This window comes from Oryx dammah, unplaced genomic scaffold, assembly GCF_014754425.2.
Source record: "Oryx dammah isolate SB20612 unplaced genomic scaffold, SCBI_Odam_1.1 HiC_scaffold_23, whole genome shotgun sequence".
Taxonomy (NCBI): Eukaryota; Metazoa; Chordata; class Mammalia; order Artiodactyla; family Bovidae; genus Oryx; species Oryx dammah.
Window position 1 is genome coordinate 12623639 of NW_024070207.1, and position 21158 is coordinate 12644796.

At 44.6% G+C, this 21158-nt stretch overlaps 1 protein-coding gene across 1 annotated transcript; it reads left to right on the forward strand.

Moving 5' to 3' along the window:
• The first annotated feature begins 702 nt into the window (after positions 1-702).
• LOC120882576 (nuclear RNA export factor 3-like) lies at positions 703-20689 on the forward strand. The gene is made up of 19 exons (XM_040266606.1): positions 703-860; positions 8558-8769; positions 14963-15119; positions 15340-15493; positions 16102-16185; positions 16287-16391; positions 16504-16583; positions 16896-16995; positions 17112-17219; positions 17366-17475; positions 18044-18080; positions 18439-18507; positions 18590-18645; positions 18747-18854; positions 18961-19019; positions 19126-19241; positions 19348-19390; positions 19904-19976; positions 20524-20689. Exons 1-19 carry the CDS (start codon positions 703-705, stop codon positions 20687-20689), a joined length of 1995 nt encoding a protein of 664 aa, XP_040122540.1.
• The last annotated feature ends 469 nt before the right edge of the window (positions 20690-21158 follow it).

The window sequence follows — 21158 nt, forward strand, 5'->3', positions numbered from 1 at the left end:
TTCAGAAAACTAAGATCATGGCATCCAGTCTCATCACTTCAAGGCAAATAGATGGGGAAACAGTGGCTGACTTTATTTTTCTGGGCTCCAAAAACACTGCAGATGGTGATTGCAGTCATGAAATTAAAAGACGCTTACTCCTTGGAAGGAAACTTATGACCAACCTAGACAGCATATTCAAAAGCAGAGACATTATTTTGCCAACAAAGGTCCATTTAGTCAAGGCTATGGTTTTTCCAGTGGTCGTGTATGGATGTGAGAGTTGGACTATAAAGAAAGCTGACCGCCGAAGAATAGATGCTTTTGAACTGTGGTGTTGGACAAGACTCGAGAGTCCCTTGGACTGTAAGGAGATCCAACCAGTCCATCCTAAAGGAGATCAGTCCTGGGTGTTCATTGGAGGGACTGATGTTGAAGCTGAAACTCCAGTCCTTTGGCCACCTCATGCGAAGAGCTGACTCATTGGAAAAGACCCTGATGCTGGGAAAGATTGAGGGCAGGAGGAGAAGGGGACGACAGAGGATGACATGGTTGGATGGCATCACCAACTCAATGGACATGAGTTTGGGTAGACTCCGGGAGTTGGTGGTGGACAGGGAGGCCTGGCGTGCTGCGGTTCACGGGGTCGCAAAGAGTTGGACATGACTGAACGATGGAACTGAACTGAACTGAGCTGAACTGTCACAGCAGTGCTGTGCTGTGATGCACCTCACTGAGCTGATGAAAGGAGTTGAGACAACAAAGGAGGAGAAAAGCCTGAGTGATGTCAGCGACGATGCAGAGATGGAGCAAACCAGAGTGTGGGGAGAGCTAGCAGGTGGACGGAATGTTCTGGCTAAGAATGTGACTCCAGGAGGCAGGTAGGATCTCACTGGCAGATGGAGTCCCTGGGATCTGGGGTCAGAGAGAAATTAAAGTGGGTGTATATTTTCCAGATGGCATGGGGCATCTCTTAGTCATGAATTCTTCCCCTTTATGTCTGCTTCCTACTTTAAAGGAGGTTCAGGGAGTGAGTATCAGCACAGTTTCCCTACTCTCAGTGGACCTGGTCCGTCTCTGCTCTGTGGACCAGCGACAGACATGTGGGGCACTTTACTCCTTACCATTGTTGTGCCATTTCAGTGTATGAAGGGGCTGTGTAGTGTCCATGGAAGCAAATATGGTCCTTCCCCAATCAGTCCTACACCCAGATAGCCTCAGTGCCCAGGAGTGTCCCATCAGTTACCTCTCGGCCTTATCTGCTCACCTGGGAGCCCCCACTCTTCACTCCAGTCAGAGTGAACTCCCCATCTCCTCCCTTCCATCCACCCCTCCTTAAGTCTTGCCCACTGTCCCAGGCCTAGTTCCTTTTTCAGGAATCTCTGATGACTCCAGTGAACATCAAGATTGTTCAAGATTGTTTGAACCTGTAGATTGCTTTGGTATTATGGTCATTTTAACAACATTAAGATTTTCAATCCATAAGATGGAATATCTTTCCATTTATTTGTGCCTCTTTCATTTTCTTTCACCAGCGTCTTACTCTTTCCACTATAGAGGTGTTTCACCTCGTTTGTTAAATCTGTTTCTAGGTATTTTATTCTTCTTTATGCAATTGTGATGATATTGGGCACCTTTTCATATACATGTTGACCATTTATATACAATCTTCGGGAAAATATCTCTTTAGGTCATTTGCCAAATTTTACTCAGATTTTTCTATATTGAGTTGTATGATTTCCTTACATATTTTGAAAATTAATTGCATGTTATACACACAGTTTGCAAAGATTTTCTCCAATTCCACAGGCTACCATTTTATTTTGTTGACTGTTTCTTTTGTTGTGCAAGATGTTTTGTTTTGGGGTCCCACTTGTTGATTTTTGCTTTTGTTACTTGTGCATTTGTAATATATCTAAAAATCATTGCCACGACCAATGCCAAGGAGCTTTTTCTTATATTCTCACCTGGGAGTTTTATGGTTTCAGGAAATAGCAAGAGAACTAGAAATAGAAAAGGGACCTGAATACCTGAATGCATTTTTGCAATCTCATGATAAAACTTTAACCCCAAGGAGCCGTTTCTTACGGGAGTGAAGAAAGTGGTTTCTTGAAAGGAATCTACCCTTGGTGGAGATGCTGTGAAGATTTTTGAAATGACGAGGAAGGATTTAGAATATTACATAATTTAGAATATTAGATAAAACAGTGGCAGGTTTTGAGAGGATAGACTCCAATTTAGAACGAAATTCTTCAGTGGGTAAAAAGCTAACAAACAACACTGCATGCTAATAATTGTTTCTGAAAAAGAAGAGTCAATTGATACAGCAAACGTTACCATTGTTTCATTTAAAGAAATTACCATGGCCACCCCAACCTTCAGCAGCCACCACCCTAATCAGTCAGCAGCCATCAAAACACATGCCTGACCCCCCACCAGCCAAAAGCTTATGGCTCTCTAAACTTTCAGATATTTGTCAGCAAGTTTCAGCAATCAAGTATTTTTAATGAAGATAAGTACTTTGTTTTTTAGACAATGCTATTGTACACTTAATAGTCTACAGTACAGTATAAACATAATTTTTATAAGACATGGAGAGCCAAAAAATGTATGTTATTCACTTTGTTGCAATATGGGCTTTCTTGCAATGGTGTGCAACCAATTCACAATATTTCCAACATATACTTGTATCTATAATTGAGGCAAGGTTGAGTGAATTGGTAGGAAGGATAAAGTTTAGGTTCAGAAGACAAGGGTCCCAGTCTGGAACCAGCCAATGAGTAAGGAGCATGACGTGCGTCAGTGTAGGCCGTTAAAGTAGGTCCCAAACCTCAGGTTCCCCATCCAGGGAGTGACCACTCTCTCCTTCCTATGGTCCTTGTCGGGATTTATTGAAATCACAAGACAGTAAAGGTCAGCCAGAGGCTTTAGTCTCGGTCAGGTCTGGCTGAGGCTCAGTTTTGTCACCTATAAGGAATGAATCACAATGTGGAGTTGGTAGTTATGTCAAAAGGATTAAATGTTATATGTAGATTAAAGCTAAGCCAGTGTCATTTTATGTACATAATTAATGAGAATATAAAAATAGTGATATCTCATCAGAGGTTAATGGAACATTTTTCTTCCTTCCTGAGTTTTTTTTTTTATAATTTTCAAAGCTCATTTAAATATTTTGAAATATATTTAAGAGTATTCCACAAAACAAATTATTCAAAAATTTTAAGACTTGCAATTCTACCTCTGGAAGATTCATTTGGTTTTTGCCATGCAAAACCAATCCACTAAAAATGACAGACTGTCAATACATTGCTCTTTTCCATGGCTCTTTTTCAGAAGGAGCAACAATCCCCAGCTGCCACAGGTTCTCAGAAATACAGAGTCTGCTTTTTGTCTGAGGAACAATGCTGCAGTTCCTTTGCTGAAGTGTCCCCAGCATCCCCCCTTCAAAGTGGAACAGTGAATCTTAGGTGACTCTTCAGACAAGATATTTGAAAACTTCAGCATCTGAAGTCCACTATGTGACGCTACAGCCTCTGAAAACTGGTGAGCTCGCAGCCTTCGGTCCCCTTTCACATGCAAAGTGTGTCTGGAGATGGCAAATGTGGTGGAGTCATTATATGCCTGAAGCGAAGAGAAGTGAAGTCGCTCAGTCGTGTCCGACTCTTTGCGACCCCATGGACTGGAGCCCACCAGGCTCCTCGGTCCATGGGATTTTCCAGGCATGAATACTGGAGTGGGGTGCCATTTCCTTCTCCAGGGGATGTTCCCAACCCAGGGATCGAACCCAGGTCTCTCGCTCTGTAGGCAGACGCTTTACCATCCGACCTACCGGGGAAGCCCCCCCATTATATGCCTAGTGGTAATCAAACCAGTAGGGTGTGTCTGGGACTTCTCACATGAAGTGTTCTTTAAACCGAGATTTGAGGTTAAGGAGGCTTTAGCCAGCAAAAGAGGAAAGAAAGGGTGGAGACGAGCCAAATATGACAGGAAGGAAATACCCTGTAATCTGGTTCATCCCTTTGGAAAATCCAGAGTGGAAATCCCTTACCCATCAGTCTATCACTCAGGGAAAAACCTTGTGAACCTTAACAGGACAGCTGTAGAGAGATGTACAGGAACCCCTTCTGCCTTCCTTGCTCCCGCCTCAGGCATAAGAGTCATATTATTACTATGATTTCTATCTGGGAAACCAGAGGCATATACTAACCAGTCGTTCTCTAAGAGTCATATTTTTACTATGAATTCTATCTGGGAAACCACAGAGGAGAAGAAAATTGTTAGGCAAAGCAATTTGAGCACGAATTTATTTTATATATTCTCCCACTACTCGCAATGCAAAGCAACTTTTAAAACATTTTTCATTCCTTTTCCCAAATAGCACTTCTCACTGGATAAAATTCAAAAACTGGAGATCTGTGCCACCTGGTGAACATATCTGGAATAAAAGCCTTAGAAGGAGGAAAGGAGCAAGATGCCCATCACCAGAAAATATCTGGTAGGATTTTATGGTAAAGGAAGCAGTAAGGGTGAGTCAGAGCCCATGTACATTAAATCTAGTGGCAAGAACTTTGCTTCAGCATCTCCCTCCCTGTTGTGACAGGAAATCGATATACATGTGATTGAGAGACAAGTGTAATGTGAAAAAAAATATCGATTCATATACAAAGAGTTAAGCCACATAAATTAATTTTTGAAATGAAATTCACAACTAGTTATATCCTATAATATTATAAAAATTTACATTATTTACTTTTCTGACTTCAAATTAATATCTTTCTTTTCAAAACTAATGAAATGCACGCATGTGTATACAATAGATACGGTATATTTTTATGTTTTATTGATCTTTTTCCATAACAAGAAATATATTCTTGGTAATTTACTTTGTTCCCCAGATATATTTCTCTGAGTACAATACTAAATAAGTAAATTTACATGAGCATATCTGTTCTTCCAAATTTTGTTCACAGTATGTATATATACTATGTTCTGTATGTATATATGTATGTTGATGTATATATGTATGTTTATGTAAATATACATATGTAAATATATGTACATTCATATATACTTCCATATATAATTGTTTTTGTATCTGTTTGATCTTTATATGTTTGTGAATCATAGTTCTCATTCAAGTTTTTAAGAGACTTTAAATGACCCTCTTTACTGATCAGATTTATTTATATCATCTAGTATAAAACATGTGCTCTAAAATATGTTCCAAATATTTTGCCAATGATTTGATTTACTTTATACGTGACATTTTTGTTTGGGAGAGACCTGGGCTTTTCACAACTTCACCTCAATTGCGCTAATTAATTTTGTAACGGAGTTCTAAGCTTTTCTTGCGTCTCATACCCAGTTAGGTTGTCCTGGTGTCAATGGCATGTCGATAGAGCCCTCAAACAACCTTCTCCCCCATGTCTTGGTCTTGAAGATGACACAGGTGAAATCCACTCCCTGAATATAGGGCCCCAGGGATTGAAGTGTCCTGAAGGATTTGTGTGAGGCTCAGGTTGAAGCGGAGGCAATTAGCCTCCGTGGAGGGAAGGAAATGATCATTTATGGAGTTATATTCGGCCGGATGCACTTTACATAGTATCTTGTATAAGCAAACACAGATTCAAATACTTGCCCCATTATGAATCAATGTAGATTTGGGGCTAAAGCTCTTTTCCATTTTGTCACGAGGCCCTCAAGTCTTTGAATCTAGAATTCCCAGCGGACTAGTACTTGATGCAACCCTATGCATTACTCATTTTTTCAGTCATGCACGCTAGATTGCTTCAGTCGCGTCTGATTCTCTGCGACCCTATGGACTATAGCCTGCCAATCTTCTCTGTCCATTGGGATTCTCCATGCAAGAATAGTGGAGTGGGTTGCCATGCCCTCCTCCAAGGGATCTTCATGACCCAGGGGCCGAACCCATGTCTCTTGTGTCTCCTGCATTAACAGGCGGGTTCTTTACCACTTGTGCCATCTGGGAAGCCCTTTATTTCTGTTTTTAAAAAAATCCACGAAAATTAAAGGAATTTCTTTACTGTCAAATGAAAAAAAATGCAAAAGATTGAAAAGTTTGGAGACAACATTTCAAACAGTATTACAGCTTTTGTGTTCATGTGCAAGAGCAAACAGGATTTTTGATAATCAATAAAGAAAAGACAAAAATAACCACGAATAATTCAATTCATCTAAAAAACAAAATGCTTTTTCAGTAAACATCTGGAAATATGCCAAACCATTAACTGAAGAAATGAAAATCTGAAGATGTCATATTAAATTAAAATTTGATTTGCATACATTTACTTATGTAACTTAAATTTTTATTTTATTTATTTGTTTTTGCACCTTGTGGCATGTGTGATCTTAGTTCCCCAACCTGGGATCAAACCAGTGCCCCTGGATTGGGAGTGCAAAATCTTAACCACTGGACCATCAGAGAAGTCCCTGTAATTGAAAATTATAAACAATATTATAGTTAGCAAGAGTACTGGAGTAGGGTGCCATTGCCTTCTCCAATCTAGAACTACATACCTGCACAAATCCTTTAAGACAGGTATGAAAGTGAAAGTGAATGTGAGGTTGCTCAGTCGGGTCCGAGGGTCCGACTCTTGCCGACTCTTTGCGACCCCCTGGACTGTAGCCTACCAGGCTCCTCCCTCCATGGGATTTTCCAGGCAAAGTATTGGAGTGGGGTGCCGTTACTTCACTTTGGAATTATTGTAAATACAATCAATGTCTCCACAGTTGCTTCCACTCTGTGCTGTGCTGTGCTTTGTCACTCAGGTGTGTCTGACTCTGTGCGACCCCTTGGGCTGTAGCTCCCCCGGCTCCTCTGTCCATGGGTTTCTCCAGGCAAGAGCACTGGAGCTGGTTGCCATTTCCTTCTCCAGGGGATCTTCCCGACCCAGGGATCGACCCCAGGACTCCCGCATTGTAGGCAGACGCTTTACCGTCTGAGCCACCAGGGAAGACTAAGATAGGTATATGCATTACCAAAAGAGAAACACCTCTGGAAAATCTGCACTAATTGTTTTACATCGGATACCTTGGGAACCTGTAGGTCATGATAAGGTGATTCTGTAGATGGAAGGTTGAGAATAATTTTAGTTTCTAAGTATACATTTTCAATGTTTGAGAATTTCTGATTAGGCTAATTTGTTCAGAGGAACACTTGAAAACAACAGCTAATTAACCAAAAGGTCCAATATATTTACATGTTATAAACATGTTCACATGTGGTTGTTTAATAAAAGGCAACTTTTTCAACTTTTGACTTGACAATATATCTGTGTATTCGTATGCATTTGAGTCTTACATTTCCCTCACCTCAGATGTTCACACACTCGTGTGTAGATTTTCTTCATCTCTCTCAGGCATCATACCTCTTTCAGGGCACAGAGAACTGGAAAGGAAGATACTAAAAATTCCAGAAAATTCTAGCTCATGAACTAGAGCCCGGGCTTTTCCTTCCTTTTCTTTCTTCTTTAGAAACCCTCTGATTTGAGACTTTCATATCTACAGTTCTGGCTCTAACGGAGGCACTGTTTCCTGTGGGGAGCAGCTGATGAAGCTTCCCTTGCTCACTCCCCCTAGGTTCACCCTCTGCTGTGCAACCCAGTTCCCAACAGGAGCTGGGGACCCCTGCACTAGGGGATATCTGCTTACATTGATTACGTTTTTTTTTTTTAAAGGTAAGACTAACGTTTTTTCTACTGTCATTGCAGTGACCCACCAAGTTCTGTTTGGTATTTCCTTTTTATTTTATTTTCAAGGTTTTTTTGTTGTTGTTTTGGTATGATCTCTCTGGAATGGATTAGAGTTAATTCTAGCCACCTGATTATTTTTAGAATAGTCAGGTGGTGGCTCAGACGGTAAAGCATCTGCCTGCAATGCGGGAGACCGAGGTTCCTTTCCTGGGTCAGGAAGATCCCCTGGAGAAGGAAATGGCAATCCACTCCAGCACTCTTGCCTGCAAAATCCCAAGGACGGAGGAGCCTGATAGGCTACAGTTCATGGGGTCGCAAAGAGTCGGACACGACTGAGCGCCTTCACTTCCCTTGCATAAACTTCAGAAAAACCCCTATATTACACCAAGTATTTAGTAAAGCTATGCTTCAAGAAGGCATCGTCCATTCCATGGAGCTCAATTCCGGCCTGTTTCTCCCAGTAGCATCTGAATGACCCTAAACAAGTGCAGCACCTCAATAAGCCTCAGCAACCTTGGAAAGTTGATGATTCTGGTATCTAAGTCCCCTTGTGAGGAATACATGAAAGAACAGGTGTCATGTAGCAAGGACAGAGCGTTTCCTACCGTTGGACCTCCCAGTTCTCTGGGTCTGCAGAATGAAGGAACACAGTGTAACTGTGCAGAGTAACTGTGTAGCTGATGCAGAGTCTGGCACAGAGAGTTCTCTGTGTTTGTAGCTACAAGTATCAAGATCCCTAAGCCTCCTGATTCTAACTGGCCTCCTCTGCAGGCATGGTACTGTTGGAAAGAGTTCCTTGGATGTTGGCTGGTAGCAAACTCAGAGGGCAGCAATTACAGGAAGTTAAGTCTCCTCTGGCCCCCAAGACTCTCCTCCTCTACGACCTTGGGGAAAGGACTTCCTGTTGGGACGCCATCTTGTTTGTGTGGCTGTGAGGAAGTTGTTTGGGGCTCGCACTCTCTTCCCTCGGCAGTTTTCTTTGATCCTACAAACTTCCAGCTCCAGACCCATAGATTCTCTTCCAGGGCAGCCTGTGAGGACGGTGGTGACAGATCTCTGCCTTCAGGCCACCCTATGGGTGAGTGGTCTGCATGAGACCTTCTCTTCAGATCCCCGCGAAGCAGGAAGGGTTCTGGGTTCCCTCCCCCACCCCAAACCACAGGACCCCCAACCAGTTGACTGTCCTTCAGGGAAAGCAGGGGAGAGAGCCCAGACTGACTGTGTTCCAGTCTCTCGAGGAAATGGGCCAAGTGGGCTCTGACACACCCTTCTCAATTCCACGTGGTAAACTTCCCCTCCGACGAAAATGGCCGTTGCTGACGTGAATTTTTCCCTGGCTAAGGAAAAGGCATGAGTCATGATATCTTCTCAGGTCTAGGGTTTGGGGAGTGGCGAGGGTCACCTAGGTGGATGGTAGGATTAGATAAACTAGTATTCTCTGAATTTATACTAGAGGTGGTAGAGGGGCAGAAAACCCACCATTACTACCGGATACTACATTAACACTTAGGGTAAATTGCATTAGCCCCTAGAAGCTTCTTGAGGCTTTATTGCCGAGGATGTGATATATTCCGGAATGTTTGATGAGTAGTCATGTGCATTGTTCGACGTCAATTAAATAAATTTGTTTAAGTCATATTTTTAAATCCTCTCCCTCTAGCTGAGATTTTGTCTGTCATTTTGTGTGTCACTCAGTGAGATGTGTTAAAATTTCCCACTGTGACTGTGGATTTGTCCATTATTTCTGTCAGTTTTTGCTTTGTATGCTGGCTTTAAGAGGCATACAAATTTAGAATTTGTATTACTATCTTCTTATTGCACTGAACCTGTTGTCATAAAGGCATTTCCCTTTGAAAGTGTACCTTTTCTTTTACTGATATGGTTATACCAGTTTTCTGAGGTTAATGTGAAAAGCTGTACATTTTGCAGTTTTTTTTTATTTTCTAATTTTCCTGATGATTACTTTGTGCACATGTCTCTTTTCAGGAGTATTTGATGAAAGGTTTCTTGTCCAGTCTGATAAAATCTGCCTTTCTCTTTGGAGTGTTTTGCCTGAATCTTTTAAAATAAAAATAGATATAATTTGGTTTATGTATATCATAGTACTGTATATTTATTGTTGCCTCTTCTAAGTTCCTTTTCCTTTCTTTTCCTTTGATATCGTCAATATTTTTTAACTATCAAATCATTACTTTGCATGGTTATCTAGGTAAACATTCTTTTGCTATTCTTGTAGTGTTCACCCTTCAGATTACAATGTACATTTTTGCCTTTTCACAGTCTAATAATAGTTAATTAGTTCCCTAAAGCTGCTCAGTTATGAGGCTTTGAGACACTTTGATTCCACAAACTCCTTCCACATGTATTGTCATGCATTTTCATTCTCTATATATTTAAATCATTATCATTGTGTTATATAGTCAATACTCATTTAAATTTGCCTCCACATTCACAAATGTCATTTGTCTGTCTTTCCTGTGTCTGTGTGGCTCCACCTAGGGTGATATTTCTTCTGCCCAAAGAAGAGCCTATAATATTTCTTTAGTTTGGATCTTTAGGTCACCAGTTTTCTGAGTTTTTGTTACAGGATGATGAAATGAGTGTCTTTTCTTTTTTTTTTTGCAAACGCAAAAAGGAATTTATTGCTAGCTCGAGCCAGGACCCAAGTTTCATCCAACGCAGTGGAGTGGAACAAGGGCCCCAAGCCCTGAATCACAGCAGTATTTATAGGGTTAAGACAAAGACAGGGAGTTGGCAGGGGCGGATTGGTTGCAAGGGTTCCTTAGCATCTGCTAATTGGCTAGATTTTCGCGGGGGTGGGGGTGGGGGTGGGGGGGCGGGTGTTTTCGTCCTTGTCCTGATAAGCTTGGACCAGGCTACAGGGAGTATACTGATTGGTCGAGTCCTGGTGCCGGTGGAGGATGATCTCAGCTCCTCCTTGGCAATAACTCAGCCCCTTTGTAAAGGAGACTTAGGCCTACCTTGGCCCCCTGAAGCCTGTCATGGTGCCTGTTTGGTCCTAACATTCCCCCCTGTCTTTTTATCCTTGAGAGGAATCTTCCTCTCTATTCTGAGACACTGCCTGATATTGTTGCCTCAGTGCCATTACCTGAAAGGTATTGACGCGGTCTTTTACAAAGGCAACAAGCTTAGTTATTATGCATGGACCAAAAGTAAGTATTAATAGTAGCACTATTAGAGGGCCCATCAGGGTGGAAATTAGCGTTGTTAACACAGGGACTGTTGGAACCAGGACTCAAATTAATTTTGAGACTTTTTTTTTTTTCTTTTTTAACACAGCACATAGGCTCCCTGAGAGACTTCATACTCAAGATATTTTGGGGGAATTGGGGCAGAGGTCTCTTTCTTCTGTAACTTCTTCCTGCTGTGCGTGGGCGTAGGCCTGCCTAGCAGAGCAGAAGTCTCTCTACCTGATCTAAGTTGGGGTTTCTCACATCTGAAACCAACTTTTACCCTTGTAGTTGCAGCAATTTAGTTGGCCCCTCTCCCTCTCAGAGATGAAATAGACAAGGGCCAAACAGGAGACCTAACAGGATGGTCATCTCTGGCCCCTGGAAACAGAAGGCAACATTTGGGGTGAGGGTTACAGGGTTAGTGACCCCTTCTGATGGGTTGGTGGTGAGGCAACAGAGCAGTGCTCCAAGAATCTTGTGTTCAGTCTGAAGTTACCATCTTTTACCTGGGTGGGGGCTCAAAGACATGGTTATGCATATTTCTTTGAGTAGGAACCAGGACTCTGTCTGAAGGCTGTACCAACCTTTGATAGTTTCTGTTTTTGTATCCCCTCCCTTCCCTGATTAGCAATTGTTTGAATCTATGCTTTGGAATTCAGGGAAGGCCAAGGAGGCTGAACAAAGTCTATATCCTACAGATAAGAAATGGAGAACACAGAGCAGATCTGTACTCCAGAACCCCACAGAGTCCCGGTCAGTTTTAATTTTAGGGAACTAGGCAACAATGACTATGATAACTTTCTGTCAAAATGGGGCATAGGACTGCCCCAGCTTGGAGTATAGGCACTGAATCGGAAGTATTTCTGAGTTCCAAGTTTTAGATCTGAGTCTTGTATGATTAAAATCCTAATCTCATTTCTTTTTAGAAGAATAGGTCTGAAACCCAGTCTGGACCTGGCACTTCAGGGAAGCTTGTAGCCATGTAGCCAGTTGCCTAGTTTTATAAAAAGTAAGGTTAGTAGCTTCCAGCAGACATTGTTTTGAAAATGGTGGCATCCAAGCCTGACACGACTCAGAAAACTCAAGTATTTAGCAATACAAGGTCTAATCTGAAAGTACACCCATAGCATCACCTAGTTATTTTCCAGGATATCTGAACCATAGCTACTCTATTTTAACTTTTAATTGTAAACTATTTTTTTTAATAGCCAAAGCAGATTTTACCGTTAATGACATCTGTGTTTTTCTAGATATGAGAAGATGCAAGAATTGGGACTCATAAAATCTTTTCCTGAAAAAAATCTAACTATCTGATGACCTGTTTTGCCAGTTTTTCGAAGAGCACAGAGTGCCTTATTTCTGATTTTTACCCTGAACTCCTTTCAGGGGCGTTGAAAGTCAGCAGTTGCAGCGGCCATGATTTAATCTTTGTAGATGCAGATGGTGAGTGTCAGTCTTCAGTTGGCAGAGCCCTTTTTGCTCATAAACTTGACCACGATTATGAGAGGGGTACTGCATGACCATTTTATCCCACGGTGCTGAGAGTGTCCATTTTCAGGTAAACAGGCCACTCAATGTGCTGTTACTGGACTAGGCCATGAAACAGTATCTAAAATTTTCTGGACCACCTGCCTTACTAGCTTTTTGGTCCAGGAAAATATTCCTTCTTGTTGCTTCTTGCCATATCTAGAGTTACACTGTTACCATCATCGATCTCATATGGGACTATATATTATTCTATTAGAGGCCTCACACACATACAGTGTAAGAAACAGCAATTTTGTAAAACAGGTGAAATACAAATAACAGCCAGCAGTATTAGTAAAGTCACAAGTAAGACTTATGTTAAGAACTTCCATTAGATGTAGCCCAGTATATCTTTAGGTCATCTGACTTAGTCTGCCCTGTAGAATCTTTATCTTCCAGGGAAATTACATGTTGGCACCATCTATAAGGCACATAGCCCAGTTTTCTAGTGTTACTAGACTGATTATCTTTAGTATGATTTACTTTATTTTTAAGTAAATTTTCTCAGGGCCAACCAGTTAAAGTCTGGTAATAGAGAAATTTACCAAGGTAACCCAGAACTAGACACAGGTTATTGGTCACAAACCCAACAATTGGATTGATTTTTTAAAACTAGCATAGGATCAGGCCTATGATAGAAAAGCATTTAACTTATATGCAAAGGTCTAAGAAGTCAAGAAAACATAAATGATCATACGAATCAGGTCCAGCATCTTGGGGAAACTGTCTACCTCTGATGTCGTCGTCTTCTCATCCTGGTGTAGTGTAGTTTCTCCTGATAAAAAAGTCCTTCCATCCATGTTGGAGACAGTCCCTTAAATTATGTCTTTTTCCAGTCCTGGTTGCAGGTCATGAGGCATCTGATCGGTCGGGGCACTCTGACCGGTTGTCCACGTCAGGAGGAGACCAGAGACAAAAGGGTCCCAGTTGCGGCCGCTGGGTCTGGTCCATTGGCAGGCAAGCTGGCCCCTGAGTACCCCGAGTGGTCAGGATGTCAGTCTCGGCGAAGAAGAATCCCACCAGAGTCACCATTTGTTGCAGGAAGAGGGACCCCTTCCAGGGCCCGAAACTGGGCTCTTGCCTAACACTCGGGAATGAATTGTCCGAGGAGACATATGTGCTGACAAAGCAAGAGACTTTATTGGGAAAGGGCACCCGGGTGGAGAGCAGCAGGGTAAGGAAACCCAGGAGAACTGCTCTGCCGCGTGGCTCTGAGTGTCTTTTAAGGATGTTTTCCCTTAAAGCATATTTTTTGTCCTATTAATATTGGTCTTTTAAAAGTAGATTGATTATTTCTGGCTGTGCTGGGACTTGCTGCTGGGTGAGGGATTTCTCTAGTTGCAATGAGCAGGGACTACTATCTAGTTGCAATGCACAGGATTCTCATTACGGTGGCTTCTCTTGTTGCAGAGCACGGGTTCTAGGGCACATGTGCTTCAGTAGTTTTGGCTCATAGGCTCTAAAACACAGGTTGGGTTTCTGTGGCACAGGGCCCAAGTTGTCCTGAGGCATGTGGAATCTTCCCAGACCAGAGATTCAAAATGTGTCCCCTGCGTTCGCAGGTGGATTCTTAATCACTGAACCACAAAGGAAGTCCTCCTATTAATATTGTTATCCTAAGTTGATATCTTGATACGTTGGGAAACTTCTCAGTCAAGTTCTCTTCAAATACCACTTCCCCCCTGTTCACTTTCCTTCTCTATGGGGCTCACATTAACCATGTGTTAGGTGTACTCATTGTATCACCTTTAATTCTCTCTTTTGGGGGGCAGGGTATTCTCCATATTATAGCTCTCCAGGTTCCATCTTGGATCTTTTCATAAGACTTACCTTTCATTTCTCTAATTCTTCCTTCAGGGAGGCAGATCACCTTTGACCCTTGAACCATCACATCAGGGTAGATTTCAGGGTAGGGTTTATTGTACTCATAGAGCAGAGCAGAGAAGTGAGTTCAGTTCAGTTCAGTTCAGTCGCTCAGTCATGTCTGACTCTTTGCGACCCCATGAATCGCAGCACGCCAGGCCTCCCTGTCCATCACCATCTCCCGGAGTTCACTCAGACTCACGTCCATCGAGTCCGTGATGCCATCCATCCATCTCATCCTCGGTCGTCCCCTTCTCCCCCCGCCCCCAATCCCTCCCAGCATCAGAGTCTTTTCCAATGAGTCAACTCTTCTCATGAGGTGGCCAAAGTACTGGAGTTTCAGCTTTAGCATCATTCCTTCCAAAGAAATCCCAGAGAAGTGAGACTTGGGGATAAAAAGCTACTTGTCCCAGGTCACCTAACCTGAACCACGTGGAACAGAGTCCAACATCACAGACTGCACTGTAGATCCAGACCCTTTCCTTGGTGCCTGTTTTCTTGTCTATGACTGCTCCCTACCTCTCATTTCCCGAAAAGTGGAGTCATGGTGAAGTCTCTGAGCCACTTTTTAGCTCTATGATACGTGTATGCTTAGATTATAAAGAATGATGTTTCTTCATTAGTCATGATATTTACCCAGGACTACTTCTGATACTGGGACCACTGATATGTTGTTGTCAATTTTAGAGCACACTGATAAAGTGAACTCTCTACAAAGAAGAGCACGAAGCTGGGGTATGTACTGGAGGCAATATGCCTATCGGTCTGAACCGGTCACTTCCCAGCAGCAGCAAGACAGAGATTCAAAAGAAAGTGATGCTCATATGGACATCCAAGCAAGATAGTAAGTGACCAGTCACCATGGCTGACATGTACCAACTGTTGAATAACAAAACCTTGCAGTTAAATATGTCATTCTTCTCTCCAACTTGCCAGAGCAAAAAATGATTGGATCAGGTTAATGTTTGAGCAATCTTTATTATAACTCTGGTATCATTTGGGAAAATGTAGAGAAGACTTTCCAAGCCTATATGGACCACTTTTTTCTTTCCACTTCCCCACAGTGCTCCCTATGCCATTCCATCCCATCACTGGAGAAGTAGTTTTCAGAGAAAAGACCAAATGCATTTTAACATGGAGACAAAGCAAAAGCCTCTGGAGAGAACAATGAAAACAGATAGACAGGATGAGACCTTGGGGAGCTGGTTCAAGATTATTGTGAGTATCCTGGCTAAATGAACCTAATATGTAGAAGATGACAGTCGTGTTGGATTTGTATAGAGACGCTGGGAACTTTTCTGGAGCAGTGGTGTTGGTAATCTGTCTTGTGACTACTAGGAGGTATCTTCTTAGATCATCTGAGGGCGGGTTCAGAGAAGTGGTATGAAGGAAACAGACTGACTGCGAGGAGGAGCATGGGAGAGGTTGACTAAAAGCAAAGGAGGAAACCTACTGCCGTGGAGGTGGAGCACTTCATACCAGATCACGCAGTTTGGCTTGAGCTGGGTGTGGGAGGAGGTTGAGTCTCTGGGGTCCATGTTAGAGCGACAGGCCAGGTATACCTCGTGTGGATCTCGTGGAACTTTATAAAAGGAAGTATGTGTGACACATATTAAGTCAGTTTTGTTTCAGGAAGAGTATTTGAATGCAAAGAAAGTGTATATAGAAAATCCTTGCCTCATACCAAAGTTAGTGACAACAGATATTGTCTTAAGAAATTATTTAAAACCTGAGAAATGGTCCTAAAGCAAGACACAGTTGGGTCTTACCTTAATCTTGGATTCCATTGTATCCATCCTCTTTCCCATTTGTTCTCTGATTCCTAGATTCCCTTTGGTATAAAATATGATGAGAAGTGGCTGATGAATTTGATTCAGAAGAAGTGCAGTGTCCCCTTTACTGCAGTCGAAGTAAGACAGGACATGGAGATGATGAGGAAGTGGGGCAGATTGCGGGCCCAGAGAAATGGCACTGGTCTCATATTCTGCTTCTGCTGTCACTCTCCCTACAGTTTCGCTATGAGAAAACGCAGGCCCAGTTCTTTGTTGAGAAAGCCAACGTTGCCTGTGCATTGAAGAATGTCAACGGCAAGATTTTCAATGAGGATAATGAAAAGGTGTGTGTCAAGGGCTGACTAAGGGCAAGAGGGCAGGAGAGCGGCATGGTCTTGCTTGATCCCATGCACAGATTTCCTGGAGCTTACCCAGCCCCTCTTGTGTTCTCTACAGATATCTATCTTTGTTGAGCCCTGTGATGCACCCCAGTCTGTGCAGAAGGCACTGACATCTGAGAAGTTGGAGCAGATAAAGGTAATGCAGACTCAACACAAGCTGTGCCCTCATAGCCAGACCCACCTCTTTCCCCCGCTCACCCTCAGACTCAAGCTCGCTGGACCCCATCCCTAACTCTGCAGCTCACCATGAACAAACCATACGATGCCTGCCAGCAAGCTCTTGACATCCGGAGACTCTGCTTTGGCCCGGGTATGGCTACAGTAGTATCTGCAGGGCAGGTGAGGGTAGACGGTCTGTCTGGGTGAGCACTCGGAGATGGTATCATGGGGAGGGCTTGGTGCTGGAGTTGTTCCAGCTGGGACCCTGTCGCCTGTGTTTCCCTCCTGGTTTCCTGGAGACTTGACACCGTGTGATATTGGAATGCCATGGAACCGTAGAAATAGCACAGCTGCTTCCCAGCACGTCCATCCAGGGATCAGGCCCATGGTGAGGACCTAGGCCCAGTGTTGGGACCAATGGTGAGGGAGGGAGACATCGGGTAGAAGAGGCAGATGTCTCTCAGGTGTTCCCTTTGGAGTCCTCACTCTGTTTCCTCATCATAGCTTTCATCTTTGTACTTGAGCAACAAGAAACCCTACTTGGAGCATGACCTGTCCACCATTATGGAGATTGCTTCTGCCACTGAGAAGTTGAATCTCTCCAGCACTGAGGTGAGGTGGGGCACCCAGATCCTCCTTTGAAAGGGATGTGGGAGGCCTTATGGGTGATGACAGACAAAGGAGAGTGGATTTGTAGGGAAAGGAAGGGTGTGGGTGCAGAGCCATCTGGTCCATGTGGGTGTTCCCTGTAATTCTAGGTGAAGACTGCAGGGGAGATGGACAAGGGTCATCAGCTGGGACCAGAAGGGATGAGTGCAGACAGAAATGCCGTGTGCACCACCTTCCGTGATAAGTCAGCCGACATGAGGTCTTCCTCTGCCTTGTCTCTACACCCTGTGTCTCGCTCATCTCTCCCCTCCTCCCTCCACTCCCTTTCTGTCTTTCTTCCCCTCCCTACCTCCTGAGCCCCAGCTCAGTCACCTCCCTGCCATAGCACCTGGTCATCCCTGAGGTGTGTCCTGACTTGACAGCATGCTGGACTCCAAGTGAGGTAGCAAAGCCCTGGGCTCCCATCCTCCCATATCTTCTTTTCTCTGCAGGCTTCACTGGGCCCTGAAGGAAGGAAGGGATGGAGGGGAGTAAGGCCTGCGGACTGGGTTTGAAGTGCTGGTCCCTGTGGCACTGCAGAAGGGAGTCAGAACAGTCTGGCTGGGAGCTCCCCAGGGGAAAGGAGATGGAGGAGGGGGTTCAAGGAAGGGGATGGGATGGAGGGGACAGTCTCCCTCTTGGTCCGTCCATAGAGTGGTGACCAGGGCCCTTGAACGCTAGGATACTGGGTTGTGAGGGCGCTGTGATTACTGTAAGTGACTTGCTCCCACGAGGAGGGTCACGTCCATAGTTTCACTGACATTTTTCTTTTGTCTTGATTTTGGCAGCACCCTCCTGGAGTTGTTCCCCAGGTTGCTAAGCTTGGTAAGTGCATTCCTTGATCAGACTCCTCTAACTAGCACTGACAGCGCCCTCAAACTACTTGGAAACCGGTTAGGACCTGTTCAATTTCCGTTTTTTAGCCTGACCCTTAAATGTCCTGGGGGTGGGGGCTGTACCATTCTCTGTGGGAACCTGAAAAGGCCCTGGATCTTCAGCCATGTTCTCCACAGGCTTCGGGGACCCATGGTGATGACAGAACATGTAGTCCTGCCTCCGGCATTTCCGGGGACACTTTCTTCCCTGACCTCCGAGCCCCTCCCCATCCTGGGCCCATCCTGTTCCCTGATCATCCAGCGCCACATCCTAGACTGCACTGCTGACTTCCTCTTCCCTCCCCTAGGATGGCCAGGAGAGACCCTCAGGTTCTAAGTGTGCTATGGGAGCCCCCAAGTGCTTACCAATGTGCAAGGTGAGCACAGAGGATCCAGCAGGGTTCTAGGTGGTATGTGAGGAGGTGTCAGCCCTGGTCTTGGGGACTGTTTTGATTCTAGGGAAGCTTCTTTGGATCTGAAGAGTTGAAGAGTCTAATCCTGCAATTCCTGCAGCAGTAAGTACTCCTGAGAATCTGAGCAAGGGGAGCCCTAGGACAGGGGAGGCCACCAAAGCTCCAGACCACACAGATAGATTGTCTTCACTGCTCCCCCTCAGGTATTACTTGATCCATGACTATGGGAACCACCAGGGACTCCTGGGTGCTTATCATGAGGAGGCCTGCTTCTCCCTGACCATTCCATTCCAACCCGAGGACCCAGGCCTGTGAGTATCACAGCCCAGAATCCTTCCCCAGGCTGTGATGCAGGCCAGCTCCTGGTGACACTTGTGCTGGCCGGACCACCACCCACTGTTCTTCTTTGTCTCCTAGAAGCAGCATGTGTGCGTACTTCTTGCACAACAGGAATATGAAGATGCTCAAGGACCCCAGTGAGTGTGTGGTGGGAAGATTGGGCCGGAAATGGTGGTGAGGGGGCCAATCATAGGGTCCATGGCATGGCAGACATGACATTTGCTTTCTTCCCCTCCCCCACAGACCTGCGTGTCCAGCTGCTGAAACACACAAAACATGACATTGTGCATGCCCTCTGTGCGTTGCCCAAAACTCAGCATGACTTCAGCTCCTTTGTGGTGGACATGTGTTTTCAGACGGTGAACACCTGCTCCTGCCTTGGTGGTGGTGGGGGGGGGGCGGAGCAGGAAGCCACATTGTAGGGAAGATGTTTGGGGTGGCTGAGTAACTAGGTTCGCCTCTCAGGAAAAGATGCTCTGCTTCTCTGTCAATGGAGTGTTCAGGGAAGGTATGTGTAGATCCTTTCCACCAATGTGGATCCCCTCCACCAGAACCCTTCCAGTTTCCCTCCAGTCCACTCCTCTCCACTCCCCTTTCCTCTCCTCCCCTCCCCTCCAGCCCTCAAGTCTTCCCATAGTTCGGGTTGCGTCGGTGCCTGCCCTTTCTAGCCTGGGCATCGGTGATATAAGATGTCCAGTTTAGTGGCTCCCATCCCAGATCCTTACACTGAGAACTTGGGCCATTATAGTTTCCTCATTTGCAAAATGGAGTCATAATGTCCACCTGTTGGACAGGTGTTAAAAATGCATCGCATGAACTTGTGAGGCTGTCGTCATAGGGACATGTCATTGGGAGCAGATGGCTCCTACAGTTGCCCTCCCCATTCCCAACACCCTGGCTCCCCAAGTGAACAACTGTCCCCTCAGCCTTAGTGTCAAGTCAGACCCTGATGGGGAATGGCATGGGAGCCTGTAAATTATGTGGGGGCTGTAAGGGGTACTCTTACTGTTTGTTGTTGAAGTGGAAGAAGCGTCTCCTGGCTGTGTGCGTGCCTTCACCCAGACCTTCATTGCTACCCCTGCCAGCTCTTCCAGGTGAGAGCCGTGTTGTGGGCAGAAATCCCCATCCAGCCTGGGCTCAGGGTCCTGGGCATGTGGATGCAGACCTTAGGTTTACTCAGTATTGTGGAAAGTCATCAGGGAAGCCAAAGACCAGTCTAGCCTGGTGGTTAGGAAGAGTATGGGCTCTGGAATTGGCATATAGGCTCTCTCCTTGACTCAACACTCACTGTGTGACCTTGGTCAAGTCATATGACCTGTCTGTGACTCAGTGTCTTCTTCTGAAAATGGGGATCAGACTGTACACTCTTCTACTGTAGTGTACTGGGCTATTGTTCAGGGTAATTGTAAAGTTGTCCCTGGGTTCAGGATCAGCCTATCCACTGCGTGAAGCTGGTAGACAATCTCTCCGAAGGTGGGCTCTATGCAAGGGGCAGAGGAACAGTCAAGGAGCCTGGGGACAGACACAGGAGGGGGATGGAAGGAATATGGTTGCTGACTGGCAGTGGGAGCAGTCAGGATTGGGGGTGTGGGTTGTCCACCCATCAGTTGTCCAAATATGCATTCCGCTCCCCCCCCCCAGTCTTTGTATAGTGAATGACAAGCTGTTTGTGAGCGAAGCCAGTCCCAGTGAGGCTCAGCATCTGCATTCTCCATCCCAGTACCTACACTTACCTCCAGTTCCATGTACACCCTCTCCCAGGAGCAACAGGAAATGGAGCAGGCTTTCTTCATCACGTCTGGGATGAAACTTGAGTAGCCTCAGAAGTAAGTGCTAGGTGTGCATGGGGACAGAAAGGAGCTGGCAGGAGTAGAGGAGCTAATAAGTGGATCTTGCAGATAACTGTTTTTCCTTCTTTACTTTACTCATTAATTCCCTGCACATGTCATTCTCAAATCATATTAATTTACCTAGTTGTTTTGAATAGATGTGCATTACTTTTCTGAACTCCATGAACCTTATTCTTTTGTTGATAGACATTTAGTTTTTAGGAAATTTTCCCATTACACACTGAGCTCACTCTGCTGCATATGTCACAGTAAACGTGGAACCTGCTTCTGACCCATAGTTTAGGAAATGACACTGTATGGTCAGTGTATCCACTTTGTTCCTAATAGATATTACCTGTTCTTCCTCCATCTCAGGTGCCATTCTGGCAACCACTGAGATTAATACAGGTGCCATTCAGGTTCTCCCTCTTCCCATGGTGAGGTCTG

What these genes read in the sequence shown, in the direction of transcription:
- LOC120882576 (XM_040266606.1), top strand. Translation starts at nt 703, where the DNA reads ATGCACCTCACTGAGCTGATGAAAGGAGTTGAGACAACAAAGGAGGAG. An exon ending in ATGGACATCCAAGCAAGATA is followed by an intron (nt 15,120 to 15,339) that starts GTAAGTGACCAG and finishes ACTTCCCCACAG; the next exon opens with TGCTCCCTATGCCATTCCAT. An exon ending in CAATGGAGTGTTCAGGGAAG is followed by an intron (nt 19,391 to 19,903) that starts GTATGTGTAGAT and finishes TTGTTGTTGAAG; the next exon opens with TGGAAGAAGCGTCTCCTGGC.